The 20,445-nt window shown below is 46.8% G+C and overlaps 1 protein-coding gene, 1 long non-coding RNA gene and 1 other non-coding gene across 3 annotated transcripts; 1 reads left to right on the forward strand and 2 right to left on the reverse strand.

The window, feature by feature from the left end:
* Positions 1–4,563: 4,563 nt before the first annotated feature.
* On the reverse strand, positions 4,564–7,526 carry LOC127690973 (uncharacterized). The gene is made up of 3 exons (XR_007979202.1): positions 7,411–7,526; positions 6,795–7,044; positions 4,564–4,784 (listed from the first exon to the last, which is right to left on the reverse strand). It is a non-coding gene; the product is annotated as an uncharacterized LOC127690973 (long non-coding RNA).
* Positions 7,390–7,462, reverse strand: Trnar-acg (transfer RNA arginine (anticodon ACG)). The gene has a single exon. It is a non-coding gene; the product is annotated as a tRNA-Arg (tRNA).
* A 254-nt stretch (positions 7,527–7,780) lies between the features above and the next one.
* Positions 7,781–17,320, forward strand: Prmt5 (protein arginine methyltransferase 5). Its single transcript, XM_052191508.1, has 17 exons — positions 7,781–7,918; positions 8,519–8,637; positions 8,947–9,032; positions 9,765–9,899; positions 10,335–10,447; positions 10,577–10,626; positions 11,960–12,123; positions 13,138–13,299; positions 13,688–13,765; positions 13,858–13,916; positions 14,000–14,122; positions 14,209–14,384; positions 14,962–15,071; positions 15,282–15,375; positions 15,526–15,642; positions 15,908–15,972; positions 16,565–17,320. Exons 1-17 carry the CDS (start codon positions 7,809–7,811, stop codon positions 16,715–16,717), a joined length of 1,914 nt encoding a protein of 637 aa, XP_052047468.1. The 5' UTR covers positions 7,781–7,808; the 3' UTR covers positions 16,718–17,320.
* Positions 17,321–20,445: the final 3,125 nt, after the last annotated feature.

The following is a 20,445-nucleotide window of genomic DNA, read 5'->3' on the forward strand; positions in this document are numbered from 1 at the left end:
GTGGTGGCACACGCCTGTGATCCCAGCACTCTGGGAGGCAGAGGCAGGTGGATTTCTGAGTTCGAGGCCAGCCTGGTCTACAGAGTGAGCTCCAGGACAGCCAGGGCTACACAGAGAAACCCTGTCTCGAAAAAACCAAATTAAAAAAAAAAAAAAAAAGGAAGGAATCCAAAGCTAGGGTCACTGGGAAAGGAGTCGTGACTCTACTGGGGCAGGATCACGCCTCGGTTGTGCTCCCTTCCCATAGACCAAGGCCTTAAGGGGCTGGAGACACGGCTTGTGCAAAAGATCTGGGTTCGATTCCCAGCACCCACATGGCAGCTCCCAACTGTCTGTAACTCCAGTTCCCCAGGATCTGATGCCCTTTTCTGGCTTTTGAGGGTACCAGGCATATACATGGCATACATACATACGTACATACATACATACATGTAAAGAAAGCACTTACATAAAACAAAGTAAATAAACCTAGCAAACAAAAAGCCCAGGGCTTTGAAAGTTTTACCAGGTCGCAGATACACTTTATTTTTGTTTAAGATAGTGTATTTCGGTGTAATCCAAGTTGGTCTTGAACCTGTAGTAATCCTCTTGCTTCTGCCTACTAAATTCTGGGATTACAGGCATGAGCCACTATGCCTATCTTGTACATTTTAGTGATAGACATTTCCCTTGTTAAAAGTGAGCCTGGGAGCTGCAGAGATGGCTCAGCGGTTAAGAGCACTGGCTGCTCTTCCAGAGGTCCTGAGTTCAATTCCCAGCAACCACATGGTGGCTCACAGCCATCTGTAATGGGATCCAATGTCCTCATCTGGTGTGTCTGAAAACAGACAGTGTACTCATATACATTAAATAAATAAATCTTAAAAAAACAAAAACAAACAAACAACCCCCCCTCGCAAAACCCAAAAACCTGACCCCGGCATACTTCTAGCACTCTGGGAGTGAGAAAGCCTGGATTACACAGTTGTGATCCCAATTCAAACAAGCAAGACTCATACCTGTAATCCCAGCATTTGGGAAGCAGAGGCAGGAGGATAGTCATGAGTTAAAGACCAACCTGGATTACATAGTCAGTTTTAGGCCAGCCAGGACTACCTAGCAAGATCCTGGCTTAAAAACAAAATAACTAAAATGTATGTATTCCTTTCTCTTTTACATATATTTGTTTTTATTTTATGTGCAATACTATTTTGTCTGCTCTTACAAGTGTGTACCAGGTGCATGAGGTGCTGGAGGAGGAGACAGGTGAGGGCATCAGACACACCTCTCCCCCCCCCCCCACCTCAGAAGCTGAGGGGTAGACTGTGAGCTGCCACGTGGGCGCAGACCCTGGGTCCTCTGTAAAAGCAGATAGTGCTCTTGACCACTGAGCTGACTCTCCAGCCCCCTACTAATTTCTTTTAAAAAAAAGTCTCTTGTAACTTCTTCCTCACTGTTACCTAGAGAGATGGCTGCCTGCCTGCCTGCCATCTTGTAATGGTGGCTGTCCTGAGACCTCTGTGAAGGAAGCCTCAGATTGTCAATAGAAGAACCAAGAGGTTCACATGACACCAGTTAGACCCATAATGTAAACAGCAGAGTCACTGACCACAGGGCATGGACCAGAGCCTGATGCCTGACACTGTTATAGGAGAGACAGGACAAAGCTCGCACAGATGGAGACTTCCAGTTCGTGCTCTACAACATCCAGGATGTCAAGAGTACTGCTGACATGCTGAAAATCTTTTTTTTGTTGTTGTTTGTTTTTGTTTTTCTCCAAGACAGGGTTTCTCTGTGGAGCCCTGGCTGTCCTGGAACTCACTTTGTAGACCAGGCTGGCCTCAAACTCCCAAGAAATCCGCCTGCCTCTGCCTCCCAAGTGCTGGGATTAAAGATGTGCCGCCACCACGGCTCAGTTTTTTTTTTTTTTTTTTTTTTTTTTTGAGACAATGTTTCTTGTGCCCGTGCGGGCGATTGTGTAATCCTATGAGGTAGGAGTAAGGGCTGAGGTTAGTCAGCTGCAGAAGCCTACAGAGAAATGGGGGTGAGTTAGGAGTTAGGCAGACTGACTAGGACCCAAGACTGTTTGTACATATTTGTTTAAAGAAATGTTGTCAATGTAATAGAAACATGCTCATCAATGAAAAACTGGAAAACATTGTCTTATCCACACAGCTGAGGCCATTCTGCACATTCCGTTTGTAATCTGTGTCACTTAATGGTGATATGATGAGCTCTTCCCCACATTAGTCAATTTTCTTTGGCAACATTGCCTTTAATGGCTGCATAGGACCTCGCCGCATGGGTGATTTATTTAGCCATGGCACTCTTTAGTATCTAACTCGCTTTGTGGTTTTAAAAAAGGCTTTACCGAGGGCCTGGAGAGAAGGCTCCTGTGGTTCCACGATCCAGCGCCCTCTTCTGGTGTGCAGAGGTACATGCAGACAAAACATCCATCTACATAAATAAGTAGGTCTTTTTTTTTTTAAAGCCATCACTAAGTATTTTTCTTGGTTGATTTTTTATCCTAGTGTGTGAAGCCCACCGAGGGTCTCTTTCTAGAAGTAATTTATAGGGGACATGTGTGGGGTTTGGATTAGGATGGTCCCCACAGGCTCATAGATTTGAACAGTCACTTGAGAGGACAGTTGCTGGAAGGAAGAGAAAGATGAGTATTGGGCCAAGACTAGGATAAAGGTCACAGTGTGTATGTGTGTGTGTGTGTGTGTGTATGTATGTATCTGTTTTAAAAACCAAAGCAAACCAAAGCCCAACACTTAATAAATACGATTTGTTGATCTCATCATATTTTAAAACGTGTGTGTGTGTGTGTGTGTGTGTATGTGTGTGTGTCTCAGTATTCAGTCTCATGTCTGGAGGTCAGAGGACAATTTGTAGATTCTCTCCTACTTGGGATCAAATTCATCACCTCAGGCTTGTATGACAAAACCTTTAGACAGAAGCTGACAGAAGGCTCCATTGGAATTGTGATTGAGGACTGAGGAACCAGTCCAGCAGGCAGGGGCACTTGCCTTGCACGTGTGAGGAACAGAGTTCAGAGTTCAGATCCACCCCCCACCCCTGCAGCAAACTTCCGTGCCTCTACACATAAAGTAAGAAGAGACAGAGGACAGCCACACCAACCTGTCTCCACACACATGCACGTGTCCCCTTTTGACACAGTATCTCATATATCTCAGATTGCGCTCAAGTTTGCTTTGTAGTAGAGAAAGACCTAGAACTTCTGATCTTCCTGCCTCTGCCTCCTGAGTGCTAAGATTACATGTACAGACTGCACACCCTGTTCACGCCATACAGACAGAACCTGGGGCTTTGTGCATGCTAGGGAAGTTCTGTACAAACATCCCGGCACCTTGCCATCATATATACATATGTGTGTGTGTGTGTGTGTGTGTGTGTGTGTGAGAGAGAGAGAGAGAGAGAGAGAGAGAGAAAGACAGAGACAGAGAGACAGAGGCAGAGACAGAGTAGCCCAGGATAGCCTTAAATTTAAAACAATCCTCCTGCTTTATGCTACTGAGTGCCTTCCCAATGCCCTGTCTCAAAAACAACAACATATACATATATATGTATATTCAATATATGTATTAGGATATGTATCTTATTATATATATATATCTTTATATATGAATAATATATATAAATACATATATATCCTAATACTGAGTCTTATTTTAATGTTTGGGATAAGCACCATTTGGTTGTTATATAATCACTATAGCAATATACAGATTTTTATTTATTCTAACTATTTCAGGAGTTTTGTATCCATAAGATAGAACTGCTCTCCAGCTTTTTTGGGTGCTACTTTTGACAGATTTTGATATTGGCTGTGGTCCTGGCTCATACATAAATTGAGGCACTTTCCATCTTTTCTATGTTTAGCACAGTCCCTGCTTTGTATTTGTCTTGGCAGATTAATACCATATAATAGAGATGACAGGGAGGAAAATGCAAATCGGCACAGATTATTTTGCCTCAGTAACTCTGCCACTTTCATAGCCAGAGGAAAGTGTTGATTGGAAAGAAGCAATTCGGAGCTGTGGGAGGGTCAAGTGAGCCATTATGGAGGCGTTGAGAGAGCACTGCTGGCCAAGCTGCCCAGAGGTGAGTGAAGGTGGGTCTCTCCCCAAGGCCAGTACAACAAAACAGAGCAGTTAGGACTGACAGGAGGTGTTTAAACACAGACAGTAAACTCAGTCAAGTAAAACTGAGCCTGGAGACAGAATGGGGCCAGCAGGGAGGGAGGTTATTTTCCTCCCCTCCCTTCCCCTCCCTTCCCTTCCCCTCCCCTCCCCTCCCCTTCCCTTCCCGGAAGTCTCTAATGCTGTGTCTGCTCTGTTGTCTTTAGCATCTACTGGAAAAATCACCTTATTTCTTGCCTAGATTATTTGGCCATCTTTGTGTCTGTCTTCGTCCCAGCAGAGGCTCCCAGCTGACATCTGCAAGCTTCTGAAGTCAGGGGACAACTTTCAGGAGCCAGTTCTTTTCTTCCTCTTTGATAAGGGTTCTTTGTGGTGAGTGCTTTACCCATGAGCCTCCTCACCCTCCCCACCCTTTCTTTCAGTCCTCCTCCTGTTGCTCTACACAGACCAGTAGTTACATGATGTTCGTTCGTTTGTTCGTTCGTTCCCCAGTGACTAGCTGAAGTTTGTGCGAGAGCTGGAGTGGAGCAAGGCGGGATTCCTAGGACCTGCCCAACATTGTGCTCATGAGGTGGACAAAGCAATTTTTAATGAAGAGCAAAGACAACGCAGATGGATGAGATGCAGCCCCATCAACGCCTAGAAATCAGAGGGTCCTTTATTATTATTATTATTATTATTATTATTATTATTATTATTATTATTTTATGTATGTGAGTACTCTGTTGCTGTCTTCAGACACACCAGAAGAAGGCATCGAATCCCATTACAGATGGCTGTGAGACACCATGTGGTTGCTGAAAACTGAACTCAGGGAGTCGGTGCTCTTAACAGCTGAGCCATCTCTCCAGCCCGAGGTTCTTTTTACAACACATACTCTTGAAACTTATTTTAACTAGTGGAAATACAGTATTTCACAGATGTTTTTTTCTTCTTTCCCTCTCACCTATGGACTTTTAACAGAAGACAGAGCAACCACTCCCTTGCTACCAGGAGTGGGACTCCAGAAACAGATAGTCCCCAACCCAGACAATTAGCTTCTGGAGAGAATACACCTAACACGGGTTCTGTGGGTGTGGTTTGCTGGACACAACTGAGGCAGAGAAAAAGCAAGCCTCCTTAACAAAGTTTTTATCACTTAGATTGTGGGCAGGGAACTCACTTCACACAGACAACCACCCACTGAAAAGATTTGCAGAGAGGAATTGCAAATAAATTATTCAGATAGACTCCCCTATGGGAGGAGAACTGTAGCCTTCCATTCCTGAGGTACGGACACGGGCCTTATAGTGACTGCCTTCCAAAACCATACTATGGAAAGTTGTCATTGGTGCACAAAGAAGGAAAGAGATCATACATTGTGTGTGTGTGTGTGTGTGTGTGAGAGAGAGAGAGAGAGAGAGAGAGAGAGAGAGACAGACAGACAGAGAGACAGACAGACAGACAGAGAGACAGAGACAGAGAGAGAATGTACGTGTGTGTCTAGGCTGGTTCCAAGAGATCAAGACTCAGCTTCCCGAGTAGCAGGGACCATAGGCGTACAGTTCCACATGTGGGAGAATTAGTGTATTGTGGAGAAGCCTGAGAATTCCTCCCACGAGATGATGGAAGTCAACATTAGTAGCTGTAATCGTACCCTTGACACTTCGAGGTGACAATGGTAGGAGGCAGAATGATTGTCTAGAGTTTGAGGCCAGCCTGGGTTATACAGTAAATTCCAAGCCAGCATCAGCTGCAGAGGGAAATCCTGTTTCAGAAAAAACAAAACAAACAAAAAAAAAAAACCAAGAACAGAGGAAAAAGGGAGGGGGAGGAAGGGAGAGGGAGGGAGAGGAAAACAGAGGGGGAGAGAGGAAGAGAAGGAAAAAGAGGAAGGACAGAGGGACCAAGGGAAGGAAGGAGGGAGGGACAGAGGGAGAGAGAAAACGGCAGCACATCTCTTATTGTCTTCTCTAGTACAATCATGAGAAAAACATGAGACAAGTTCTAACAGAAGGGCGTCTTACAATATGCCCGGCAAGCACTCATAAAAATTATCCATCATAAAAAACGAAGGACATCTGAGAAATAGTATCAATCCATAGGAGCCTAAGGATACATGTGACTAAATGTAATATGTCTATTGCATAAGGTCCTGGAGCAGCAAAAGGAGGGAGGTGGGGGTAGGGGTGGAGGATGAGGAGGAGGAGGAGGAGGAGGAGGTAGTACTAGTTTCCTGACTTTCACATGACCCAGGACTCCTACTAGCGCATTCCACCCACATCCTTTCTGTATTGCTAAAAGCAGGGTCCTTCAGAACCCCTAATCTCACGAGTTAAGACTTCTAGAAACGTCCAAACATTGGTTCAAGCCATTTGGTGCCTACAACCCTTTATTACACAGCACTCTCTAGACGACCAGTTTAGTATATCCAGTCCCCAAATCAGATTCTCCCTGACTGTTCTCACTGCAAGGACAAAACGATCGATGTCGCCCCTATTATTACTATTATTATTATTATTATTATTATGCTGGCTATTTGCTAGTTAGTCCCTGAATTCTGTCAGTGTCTCCTGTCGTGGTTATCCTGGAGTTTTTTTATTTTTTTTTAAATCAATCTGATACAAGGCGAGTCATTTGGGAAGAGGGAACTTCAACTGAGAAAAATACCTCCATCAGATTGGCTGGAGGGTCCTCAACATCTGTGGGCTTGTTGCCTTCAGGGATGCTTCCCATTTTCCTTCCTAGGTCTTTCCTTGCTCTGTCATTTCCTGTTCCTCGCATGGAGCAGCTGTGAAGAGGGGGAAACGTAGATTCTCGTGGGTCTCTGCCAAGCAGTTTCATGGTTCCTGGGCACTGTAATTTCTCGTGAATTTCCTTTCTCTGGCGGGTGTGCGCGCGCGAAAATGTTTATTTACATCTGAGTTTGAGACAGAATCGCTAGGAATTAGTGGGCGACCTACTACAGTCTATTTTTAAATGTAGCATAGCAATGAGACAAAGCACATTTTAATAGTCCATTTACCAAAATTTTCATGCGCAGAATAACTTGATTATACAAGAAACAGCTTTGAAGAGAGGAATTAGACCAGTATTAAATGGGTGCAAAATGGAACCGAGTTAAAACCTGAAAACTACAACGTGAAGAGATAGTGGAGGATATAAACCGGTTGAGGGACAAGGAAAGAAAAACATTTTGGAAACTAGCAACATTGGGAGATCCTTAAGTTAGCAAGGGACGCAAATAAAGGAGTACCAGTCCCAACGAGCCAGCCAGGAGTCGAACCTGGAATCTTCTGATCCGTAGTCAGACGCGTTATCCATTGCGCCACTGGCCCGCAGACATTGCAGTGCGGCTCAATAATGATACTTCAGGCTTATCCTGCAGGGCTGCATGGGACCTGTAGTCTTACTAGAGTGCTACAGATGAACCGGGCATTCTGGGAGATTGCAGAGCGTCACCAATGAGAACCTGCCATTGGTAGAGCAGGGGAGCCACGCCCACATCACTGTGCGAACTGCGGATTGGCGGGAGCAGCGGCTTGGTCCCTCCGCCTCCGCTCTGGAGCTGTAAAGACGCTCTGGTTGTCAAGACGACTCGTCCCGCCTCCCGGGGGCTGTTCTCCGCTTTGTGATTGGCCTCTAGTATCAAGGAATCCCGGCGTGGGCCGCGCGAGGGAAAAGATGGCGGCGATGGCAGTCGGAGGTGCTGGTGGCAGCCGCGTGTCCAGCGGGAGGGACCTGAATTGCGTCCCCGAAATAGCTGACACACTGGGTGCTGTGGCCAAGCAGGGGTGAGGGCCGGAATTCCGCCAGAGGAATACGGGATCCAAATTTGGGGAACAAGGAGGAAAGACTAGTCCCCTTCAGGGGATGAGGGCTTGAGACACCATTACTCCTTGAGTGGGGAAAGACTTCGGCCCTAAGAACGAGAGGATGAAACTCTGGGGGGCGTGTGGTCACCGAGTTAAAAAATCAGGGGACTTATAGGGTAAATTTTAAAAGGGACGCACAGTCATTCCTTCTTGGGCCTTGGAGACTGGGATTATCCGAAAATAGAATACAAGGAGGCAATCGGGAGAAGAGGTTGATCTGGCTTGGGGAGGCATGGGCAGTGTTGGGTCAAGTCTAACTTTGACAGTTCTGAAGTTAGGGAAAAAAGAAAGCTACTTGGCTTGAATGTCCATTTCTCGTTCTTCTTTTCATGATTGTGTTTTGGGAAGAAATTGATGCACAGTAGTGAAAGTGATGTGCCCCAAGATGGGCTGAACTCAGTAGCCTGTGGGGTGTCTGGTGGCTTTACGAAACTGTGCAAAATTAAGATGTTAAACCCAGTTGGTTGGCTCTCTGGGCCTTCACTGTACATGATGATTCTGGGTCTGTCGCGGTTGTAGGTTTGATTTCCTCTGCATGCCTGTCTTCCACCCGCGTTTCAAGAGGGAGTTCATTCAGGAACCTGCTAAGAATCGGCCTGGCCCCCAGACACGATCAGATCTACTGCTGTCAGGAAGGGGTAGGGACCATCCCCTGTGCCCCTTAATTATTAGAGGCAGGAATATCTTCTGCTTTATAGGACTTAATTCTCCTCTTTCTATAACATGGTTATATATTGGTTAGCCCCTATGACATAGGTAACTTTTTTTTTAACTTTCTAAAAGTTGCAGTACCCCCCCCCCCCATTCTTCTTCAGGCTATCCTTATACCAGAGAGAAAAAGTCTTGTCTTTCAGCTCTACTCTTTATTCACTGCTGAGAACTAGAAATTGAGCAAGAAATGCCAACTCCCGTTGAATCTTTGTCTTTTCTTGGGTGGGGGAGTGCAGACTGGAATACGCTAATTGTGGGAAAGCTTTCTCCATGGATTCATCCAGACTCAAAAGTGGAGAAGATACGAAGGAACTCAGAGGCGGTAAGACAGTTTAATTTCTCTGGCGATCCCTTTAAGATTAGGCCTGACCTCTGGGTGGTGGTGGCACATGCCTTTAATCCCAGCACTCTGGGAGGCAGAGGCAGGCGGATTTCTGAGTTCAAGGCCAGCCTGGTCTACAGAGTTCCAGGACAGCCAGGACTATACAGAGAAACCCTGTCTCAAAAGAGCAAAAATAAATAAATAAATAGGATTATGCCTGACCTGGGCATTGTGGCACCCATCTGTAGTCTCAAGCATTGGGGGGTTATTCCCATATCAGGAAGATAATGAGGGAAGATTGAGAATTCCATGTCAGGAGAAGAAAAGAAAATAAATTAGTTGTCATTAAACTAGGTTAGGAGAGTAGTAACCTGGTAAATCAGAGTACAATTAAAAGTGTCTGGAGCTATATGTGATGGTTCCACAGCTGTAATCTCAGCAGAGGTATATCTCCAACTCAGGAAATCGCTGAGTTCCAAGCCAGTTAGGGTTATACTCCAAGACCCTGTTTCAAAAGAGAAAAAGGTTGGTTCTGGCTAGAGTATGGTGGCTTACAGCCATAATCCTAGCACTCAGGAGAGTGAGTGAGGACTGCCTCAGGTTCCAAGTTAAGTTATGTAGAGAATTCCAGAACAGTCTGGGCCACAATGTCAGAATCAGTTTCTACTGTTCCCTTCTCCAAAAGTACTTGGTTCCTAGCTCTTAATGTTTTTCTTTTATCCTGTGTTTCAGGCTATGTTACAGGAGCTGAATTTTGGGGCATATCTGGGTCTTCCAGCTTTCCTGTTGCCCCTCAATCAGGAAGATAACACAAATCTGGCCAGAGTTCTGACTAACCACATCCACACTGGCCATCACTCTTCCATGGTATGACTGAGGGTTCCTTCCTGCTTGGTGTCATGATAGCTGTACCTTTTGCCTAGGTGCATCCCCAGTGTATTTGGCAGAATTGAAATGTCAGTGCTGTTCATCCCTGACTACGTCTAAAAGTAGTGTGCAGAGAGGTTCAGGGCAGTCTGTGGGACTAGAGATGGGGCTCACTGGTAGATCACTTGCCTAACATACATGAGTCTGTGGGTTTGAGTCTTGGCACTATAAAGCAAAAGTTAGAGAAAATAATTATTTCTATTTAAAAGACAAGCTAGGTATTTGCATAAGGATACATCTGAGACATTAGACACATGTAGTCACATTTAGAAAAGCATAGAAAGAGAATAACCTTTGAGAAGATCTTTTGCGGGAAGCTTTCTGGACCCGATGAGTGTAAAACAGCATTTTAACAAGTTACCTGTTCATGTGCAGTTCTGGATGAGGGTACCCTTGGTGGCCCCAGAGGACCTGAGAGATGATGTAATTGAGAATGCACCAACTACACACACAGAGGAGCACAGTGGAGAAGAGAAGACGTGGATGTGGTATGTCTCCTGCTGCTGCTTTACCTGCGTGGGGTGGGGTGAGGCCTATGGGGAACCGGTGGGGGGCGTTCCTGAGTTATAAGCCACATTCATTTGACAGGATCTTTCTTTGTTTCTGATTCTGGGCAGGTGGCATAACTTCCGGACTCTGTGTGACTATAGCAAGAGAATTGCAGTAGGTAAGTCCACAAGTCTTCTGAGATACAAGTGGCTTCCTAGGAAGGAGATGAGCAGGCTGGGTGTGGTGGACCACCACCTTTCATTCCAGAACTTGGGATTTGGAGGCAAGCAGATCTCTGTGAGTGTGATTAAAGCTAGCCTGGTCTATATAGTGAGTTATAGGATAGCCAGGACTATGTAGACAGACCCTGTCTTTAAAAAAAAAAAAAAGGCCTGGAGAGATGGCTCTTAAGAGCACTGACTGCTTTTCCAGAGGTCCTGAGTTCAATTCCCAGCAACCACATGGTAGCTCACAACCATCTGTAATGAGATCTGATGCCCTCTTCTGGTGTGTCTGAAGACAGCTACAATGTACTTATAATCAATCAATCAATCAATCAATCAATCTAAAAAAAATAGCCAAGCAGTGATGGTGCATGCCTTTAGTCCCTGCACTTAGGAGGTAGATGCAGGCAAGTCCCTGCAAGTATGAGGCCAGCCTGGGCTACAGATTAAGTTCCAGGGCAGTTAAACCTATACAGCGAGACCTTGTCTCAAACAAAAGTAAGACTCAGCAGTTTAGAATGTTACAGGACAGTCAGGGTTACATAGAAAGACCATGGCTTTAAAAAGAAAAATTAGCAACTTCAGGGCTAGAGAGGTGGCTCAGTGTTTAAGAGTTCTCGTTGCTCTATTTTTGAGGACCAGAGTTGAGATGCCAGGACCTACATTGGATCGCTCGCAACTGCATATTAACTCTAGCTCCAGGGGATCTGGTGCCTTCGTCTGGCCTCCACGGGCACCTGCATACACATGGCACACATGTAGTTTATGTGTACATATACACAACACACACATGAATAAAAATGAATGTAAATCTAAAAAAGCAAAGAATTTCCTGAGACCAGAGTGTAGCTCAGTTGGTAGAACACTTGCTTGTGTAGATGTATGAAGCCCCTAGTAAGACCCACAGTACACATAAATGTGATGGTGTGTGCTGGAAATCCCACCACTTAGGAGGTAGGATCAGGGGGTCAGGAGGGTCAGAGGTTCACAGAAAGTTCAGTGCTACAGTGGGTTGAGACCCACTCTGATAATAAAACCAGTGCTGGCCATTCTGTTTTCATATACCTTTGGTCCCTGAACATGGGACGCAGAGGAAGGTGGGTCTCTGACTTGTAGGCTGTCCAGTACTATACAGTGAGAACCTGTCTGAGGGAAGGAGAACAGAGTGAGTTCCCTGGTGGACTGGCTGTTTTGGCTGCTTTCCCTGTGCTCAACAGAAGGGGAAAAATTGCACCCAGTAAGGCAAGCTCCCTGCTCAGCAATAGGCCTTTTTCTTCCTCTGTGTAGCTCTTGAAATTGGAGCTGACCTCCCGTCTAATCACGTCATTGACCGCTGGCTTGGAGAGCCCATCAAAGCAGCCATTCTCCCCACCAGCATTTTCCTAACCAACAAGAAGGGCTTTCCTGTTCTTTCTAAGGTGCAGCAGAGACTCATCTTCCGGCTCCTCAAGGTGGGTAGCCGTAGAGTTTCGGGGTGGCGCAGTGACATCTCCTGACTTAATCACTTAGATGACTTTCCCCCTCTGGGAGAGGGACGGATAATTGTTTTCTTTCTGGATCCTTCTCCAGAACTTCTCTGGTTTTTGGAGAAAGAACCAAACGTCACAAGAAATTCTTACATAGTTAAAGTAAGAGACTTTAGGGGACACCCAGCTTTCTTCCCAGCACCGGGAGGCAGAGGCAGGCAAATCTTTGAGTTCTAAGTCAGCCTGGTTGTTCTGGCCAGCCAGGGCTGTTTATCTCAAAACAGACAAACAGGAAGTTAAAGGTCCTTGTGATCACCAGGGATATTAAGCATGCAGGAGTGTTTTTTTGAAGGGAAGGAAGTATAACTTGTTTTTTCATCCAGAAAGCTGAGAATTGGTGATTAACAGCCTGCTGATCTGTTTTATCTGAAGGACTGGGCCATAAGCACCCACAGCCAGGACTGGAGGTGGCTATTAGCCCAAATGACCTCTCTGTTCTTTATAAGACTAAGACCACACTGATCCTTAAGCTAATACTTGTAGCCTATCTTTAAAACCAGTCTTCTTGGAAGAAATAACATGCACCTGGAGTTGAGTTTCAATGCAATTATACTTCCTCGTGGACTGGGGAATGTATTACACCAGGGAACTTTCCACCAAATTGTACTGTGTTTAAACATGCTGGCATTAAACTGCCTGGCACCAGACTCTCAAGTTTGGTCCAGCCTAGATCAGGACGAACTGAGTTCTCATTCTCACCATGTCGTGGATTGTTTCCTGCTCTATGACACCTGCCAGGCCTCCCCTCACTTGTGGCCCTTGAGTCAGCATGTGAGGACTTTATACATTTATGAAAGCCGTACCTTGTTTTGGTACCGGGGCAGATGCTGGACAACTGTTGGTATGGGTTTTATTTCTGTTGGGGCTTTTGGTTATAAACCATAATGTCTGAGAATCATGGTTTGTGGGCTGTCTCTCATGGTCTGACTTTTCTCACAGTTGGAAGTGCAGTTTATCATCACGGGAACCAACCACCACTCAGAGAAGGAGTTCTGCTCCTACCTCCAGTACTTGGAATACTTAAGCCAAAATCGTCCTCCACCCAACGCTTATGAGCTCTTTGCCAAAGGCTATGAAGACTATCTGCAGTCCCCACTGCAGGTAGGTTTGGAGAGCACTAAAGGGAGAGAGGGAGGGGACTGCAGAGATGGCTCAGAGCTCAGAGTGCAGGCCTCTCTTCCTGGGGACCCGAGTTTGGTTCCTAGCACTCGCATGGTAGCTCACAGCTGTAACTCCAGCTCCAGAGGACCAGGTGCTCTCAGTGCGTCCCCTCAGGCACTGCCAGTGCAGTGGAGCACAGACATACACGCAGGCAGAATAGGCACATACGTATTTTTAATTGAAAAGACACAGTAGTATTTGTACTGATAGCCAGAGATCGGGGCAAGAAATAGGTCTTAAGAGCTAAATTCAGGAAGGAATGGGAATTTTTGATGTCTTGGCCATTTGCCAAATGCTGGCCAACTTGTTCTTCTGTCTCCTTTGTCAGCCTCTGATGGACAATCTGGAGTCTCAGACATACGAAGTGTTTGAAAAGGATCCCATTAAATACTCCCAGTATCAGCAGGTATGGTGTTGGCTTCAGCGTGGCAGAGCACAGGGCCAGGGTAAAGTCGGTAAAGAAGGGGTCATAGCTATGAGGTTTTCTCTTCCCCTCAGGCTATCTATAAATGTTTGCTAGACCGAGTACCAGAAGAAGAAAAGGAGACCAACGTCCAGTGAGTTCTTTCCTTTTGTTCCCAGGGAGTTGTACACCTGCTTCTCTATCTGCTCAGTCCGCCTGACTTGTCCTTTTTCTTAGGGTCCTTATGGTGCTGGGTGCAGGCCGCGGTCCTCTAGTGAATGCATCTCTCCGGGCAGCCAAACAGGCTGAACGGCGGATAAGGCTGTATGCTGTGGAGAAGAACCCCAACGCTGTGGTGACGTGAGTAGTGGCCTGCTTGCTGGGCAGCTTGTCCTGGGTCCCAGTTCCAGCTGAAGTCTTCCTTACTCTGTCACTTCTGATTTCAGGCTAGAGAACTGGCAGTTTGAAGAATGGGGCAGCCAGGTGACAGTTGTCTCATCAGACATGCGGGAATGGGTGGCTCCCGAGAAAGCAGACATCATTGTCAGTGAGCTCCTGGGCTCCTTTGCCGACAACGAGCTGTCACCTGAGTGTCTGGATGGAGCACAGCACTTCCTGAAAGGTTTGTCCACGTTGGGGGAAACCATATGGCTGTGAACTGCTTCTTGCTAGAGTAAGAAGATCTACAAGTTGGTGGACTAGAGATTCCCTAAGGTCTGTGAGCTCCAAATGTAGCTGTGGAACATTAATCTGAAATGAGGCCCTGGGTGTGATCTCTACAATGGGTAGAAAAAGTACCTTGGGCTTAATGTTCGTTGGGAACTTTTCTGGGGTGTTGTGATCCCCACCCGGTTAGAGTGCAGTCAGACCTTGCCTAATGATATTCTGCAGTAGTGGGCTGTGTCTGTGATGTGGTCCCACAAGATTATGTCAGCAGGGACCTCAGAGTCATCTCAGTTTGTGTAAGGACTGTCCTTTTCTCATAGCTGGTCTCTAATAGCCCAGGATGGCTCTATGTTGGGTTTTTTGACCTTTAACCTACGACTCTATCTTAGTAAGAGTGGGATCCCTGTGACCCTGTAGCCTGTGCCCCCGCTGTGTCCATGGCAGCCTTGGCCTGTTCTGTCTTTGAGCTTTCGGCTGCTGCAAAGTGCCACTGCCCTCCTTTGGGGAACTGATTTGACCCTATTGCTGTGCAGATGACGGTGTGAGCATCCCTGGAGAGTACACCTCCTTCCTGGCTCCCATTTCTTCCTCTAAGTTGTACAACGAGGTCCGTGCCTGTCGGGAAAAGGACCGTGACCCTGAGGTAAAGAGCTGCTTTTCTAAAAGGAGGGACTGTTCTTTAGTCTTCTCTACTGTCTTCCTCTGAGGCCAAGGAAGGTGAAAGAGAAGCTGGGACTGAAGAAAGTGGTTGAAGTGAAGCAGTGTTTTGTTTCTTTGGGCGGAGCTCCAGCTCTGTCTGTCTGTCTGTCTGTCTGTCTGTCTCCTGAAGCTGTTGCTCTCTCACCCTGGACAGGCACAGTTTGAGATGCCGTATGTGGTTCGGCTGCACAACTTCCACCAGCTCTCTGCTCCTCGGCCCTGCTTTACCTTCAGCCATCCCAACCGAGGTAGGTCCACGTCCCGCTGTCCTGACCGGGGCTGCGTGTGCGAGCAGCTCGAGTCTGCCGCTCTGGACCGCTAGTGTTCGAGCTTATCAAGTTTGCCAAGTCATTCAGGGCTTTTGGCCCCTTGTCATCCATCCACGTCTTTCCTGACAGATCCTATGATTGACAACAACCGCTACTGTACCTTGGAGTTTCCTGTGGAGGTGAACACGGTGCTTCATGGCTTTGCAGGCTACTTTGAGACTGTGCTTTACCGGGACATCACACTGAGTGAGTGTCTGGGGCAGTGTATGAGCGCATTATAGCACTGCCTCTGCTCCAGTCTACATGTTCTTCGGAGCTGCTCTATAGAGCTGGTTAGCTGAATGCTAGTTGTGGTTACTGCTAGTCCAGGACAATAATTTAATGGGGAGCCCCCAGTCCAGGAATAGAGGTCTTTGATTCCTCATTTTTATAACCACAGAGGAGACTCTCCTCCAATGTAAGGAGCGGGGAAAGGGGAGACCTCAAGGTTCCCATGACTTTCTCTCCACAGGTATCCGCCCAGAGACTCACTCTCCTGGGATGTTCTCCTGGTTCCCCATCTTCTTCCCCATTAAGGTAGGCCTTGCCTCTGAGACAGTCGGTTGTGCCACTTTTGTTCTGCTCCTGTCCCTCAGCTAGCTGGCTGTGACCCACGTTCTGTTCTGTCACTTGCTCTGCGGTCCTGGTTGGGGTCCCCATGTCTCCAGCCACGCTTGTCCAGCCTTCACCTGGAAGAGGGGTGACTTCTTACCACTTCATCTGAGCGTGCCTTTCTACCTAAGCCCCTTCCACTGCCCTCAGGTGAGACTCGGGAGCCATGTTGTAGGAGTGGCTTGGTGGCTCTTCCTGCCTCCCAGGTGACGTCTTGTAGTCGTCTCTGCTTTGCCTGTGAGGCCCTTTGCTCATGTCTCCGCCCTGCTGACAGACCTAGGTTTCCTGGACTATCTCTACCTCCAGGCCATTTTCCCGACCTCCTAGAATAGGCTGTCTTCCTCCTGCGTGCTCTCATGGCTCCCTGTACCTGCTCACGGTGCTTACTGTGTCCTTGTTCACTGTCTGGGGGGTCTGTATTTTGACAGGGTTATTATCTAATCTCTGTCTATCCTACCAACATTGGCAAGTACAGTTCCTCAGCTCAACCCCAGCCTCTGTGTCTTTCCTATCACAGCAGCCCATCACGGTGCACGAAGGCCAGAACATCTGCGTGCGTTTCTGGCGATGCAGCAATTCTAAGAAGGTGTGGTACGAGTGGGCGGTGACGGCCCCAGTCTGTTCTTCTATTCACAACCCTACCGGCCGCTCCTATACCATTGGCCTCTAGCCCTGCACACGGTGTCAGAGCCTTGGAAGCAGCTCTGAGTTCTCTTCCTGCAGCATAGAAGGTGCAGACCATCTACCGGTTCAGTTCATCTGTGAGACCCTCCCGCCAGCGAGGAAGGATTCAGTCTGCTTTCCTACTTACTTCATGGTGGCCAAGGAGTAGGCATTCCAGGACTGCCGAGCATGGTGGTGCATACTTTTTTATCATCCCAGCACTCCAGAGGCAGGTGGATGGATCTCTTTAAGTTCAAGGCTAGCCTGGTCTACCTAGCAAGTTTCAGGCCACCTAGGGCTAAATAGTGAGACCCTGTCTCCAAAAAGAAAAAGAAAAAAAAAAAGAATTAAAGGACACAAGCCAGCAGCAATCTTCAGAGGCCTCTGGCTAGGGCGTGAGGACCCGACTCAGCAGCACTGGATGAAGCGGCATCAGCAGGTGCTCAGCCTCAGCGCTCGCCTCCCAGGGTCAGGAGAGAGAGGCTGTGGAAGAGCCCCGGGAATGCGCGCATGAGCACTGCGGTCTTCTCCCTGCCTTACTCTGTTGTTGTGCGGATGGTTTGTGTCAGAAGGAAACAAATAAAGTGAAGTTACAACCTCTGCTTCTTTACCCTGCTGCCTGCCTGCTTCCTACACCTCACTTACATGCCGGCATGTTGAGGTCTGTGCTCTTGCCTTACCTAAGACCCAAGGGGAAGCTGGGAACGGTCAGTAGCATGCACTAAATAATCAGTGGTAACCCGTGAGGTTCCGAGTTGTGCTCATGTTGTGTTCTGTCCCCATGTGTCAAGCCCTCCAGCCCCGCCCCTGCCCCAGGATCTCTGGATGAATTCTTTTTCTGTATGGTCTGTTAGGTCCATTTGTCGATTTCTCTAGGAAAGAGACACCTTGGGGATAGGACTAGAGCTCGCTAGCTTCTGCTTTCCTTGGATGGATTGCCAGGCATCTCCAGTAAAATCACAAGAGTAATTAGTCCAGTTGTCCATTTTGCAGAAAGGAAATTTGAAGTCGGTACAGTGAAATGTTGCTACCTACCCAAACATCTCTAACAGCCAGTAACTTAGGGGTAGTGCTGGGATTGGGCAGCTGAGGTGTCCAGGAGTTTTGGAAAACCAAAAACTCAGAAAGTGAGGGTTGGCACCAGCTGTATTTTTAGAACAATACTGCAGTACCAGTGTCAGCTGAGTAATTATCTCAGTTTATGTTTGCAATAGGGGGGCATGTGGGGTCTGATGCCAACAGCAGTGTAGCAGAGGAATCTGGTTCCAAGGAGTGAGGTCAGGAGGAAGGAGGCGGTCTAGAGGGTGTCTATTCAGGATGGAGGTATGGGGCCCTACAAAACCATAGCCAAGAAAACACTACCTTCAAGTCAGTAGTCCCTTTTCCCATCTGTTTGCTTTCCTTCTGTAAGTCACTTAACAGAAAGTTGGTGGTGAGCATCTCCCAAAGGTGTCTTTGCTTGAGTCCTGGAGAGGTTAGCCCATCTCCTGGCGGTTACTAAGAAACATTTGAGCTTGGCTCCTGTGTAGGGCTTTAACCAATGAAAGTTCTATCTTGAGTCATTGTTCTGACAGATCTCACAAGTGCATTCCATGGGCTGGAAAGGAGTCCAGCTGCCATGGTACTTTGTCAAGAATATAGGAAATAGTGGAACTTCAGGGCCCCGTGCCCCCCAAGCCTGAAGGAACCAAGCGAACCTTTGGGATCAGAGTTGGTGAGAAACCTTGTAGGGCTGGGAACCCGCTGCCACTGTCTGCATCTTATATGACAATGTATACCCAGGGGCTAATGTCCCAGGTCTGCTGCCTGAGGAGGCTGCCCAACACGGAGCCCTGTCCCGCTGGTATAAAGGGATTGGAATTTCTTCCTCAATTCTCAGTCCATGGAAAGTTTATGTTATGCTATTATTATGCTAGCTTCTCTGGGTTTTTGTTGTGGTTTCTGTTTTTGTTTGTCTTTTTGTTTTGCTTCCCTGGACTTTTAACATTCACCACACATTCCATTCCAGAGGCCAGAGATAAACACTGGAACAGGCTTTGTAGAGATGGTGCCAACCAGCAAGTTAATTTTTGTTACTGAGATGGGGTTTATGAAGCCCCGGCTGGCCTGGGACTTGAGATCTACCTGCTTCTGCATTTTGAGTTCTAAGATTAAAGGTTTGAGTCACTAAGTTTGGCAACTGTGGACTATTTTTTAAGAGAGTACTCTTGACTCAAGGCGGTAGTTCTACGTCTTAATCATGCTGCCTTAGAGGTGTTTTGCTCAGGTTAGTGACATCACCCAGGAGATGGTGCCGCCATTAACCCTCAAACTCCAACATTTGGTAAATTCTCCCCAAAGTGGCTGATTGGTTTTCTGCCCCTTTGGCAATGTGGTCTCATTTGACAAAGTCCAGGCGCTGCTATGACTGTGGGTAGCCAGTGTGATTTTTGAAGCAAGGCTGGAAGGCTAGCCTGCCATGCATTGTGGTCGGGATTTAATGCCCCTTGAAGGGCTGGAGAGCTTGGTCATCAGTTAAGAGTCCTAGCTGTTGGTTTTCAGAAGACCTGGGTTTAATTTCCAGCATCTACATGGTATTCACAACCGTCCATAACTCCTGTTTCAGGGGATCTGTTGCCCTCTTTTTGCTCCACAGGCAGTAGGCATACACAGGCTGCACACACATGCAGCCCAAACACCCACCCTGCATAATTAGGGATCTTGGCTCATAAGTCAGAGCATTGAGAGATCTTGACAATTACCACTGTAAAACGAATAATAATTAACTTTACTGCTTTTAGGACTTCTAGAAAAACCAACCAAACAAACAAAAAGTAAGATGGCTCAAATTTTACGTTGTGATTAGTAGGGGGGTTGTGCCTGTAAATGGCCACCATACCCCAGCCTGGGCAACACAGTAGGACACTTGTCTCCTCAGAACAAAGGCAAAACCAAAACCTGACCAACCACACCCCAAACAAGACAAAACATTCCAAAACCAAAACAACAACAAAAGCTATGAGTTTGTTTTTCAAAAGAGGGTTTTCCTATGTAGCCCTGGCTGTTCAGGAACTTACTATATAGACCAGGCTGGTCTTGAGTTCTGCCTGCCTCTGCCTCTCAAGTGCTGGGCATGCCAATTCAAATTAGCAGCAAAGGAGTTCCTACTCATTGGAACATCATAGTTTATTTATAACTATTAACATAATCAGGGATCACCTGAGTGTATATTATCCATGGTTGGCAGAAATGTCATGTGGTACATGACTGTATTATGTCTATACTTAAATTGTTCTGAATGAAAACTTCATATATACAGTTTGCTTGTGTAGGATTATCAACGAATCTTTTTCAATGAAAAAGATTTTTTTCTTCGATTGGGAGAGTTGCTTCCAGATCCTTATGTATACTAGAAGCACACTGAAGTATACCCCTAGCTCCTTTATTTTCAGACAGTCTTACACAGCCCAAGGGAGCTTTGAACTTGATATGTAGCTGGCCATGATTTGAACTTATGACTGTCCTGCTTCTACTTATTGACTGCTTGATTTTGTCCACATGATGTCTGCTTTTCCTCAGCGATGGGGTAGAAGCCAGGGCTTCCTGTTTGCCTGCGGGCGCACACTCCACCAGCTGAGCCCAGCTCTAGCTCCAGCTTTTAGCTCCTTTACTCAGAAGCTTGTGCATGTGTTAAGATTCACGCTGTAGCCCAGGCTACCTTCAAACTTCTCAGCAGTCTTGCTTCAGCCTCCAGAG

The sequence above is a fragment of the Apodemus sylvaticus genome, chromosome 8 (assembly GCF_947179515.1).
Source record: "Apodemus sylvaticus chromosome 8, mApoSyl1.1, whole genome shotgun sequence".
Classification (NCBI taxonomy): Eukaryota; Metazoa; Chordata; class Mammalia; order Rodentia; family Muridae; genus Apodemus; species Apodemus sylvaticus.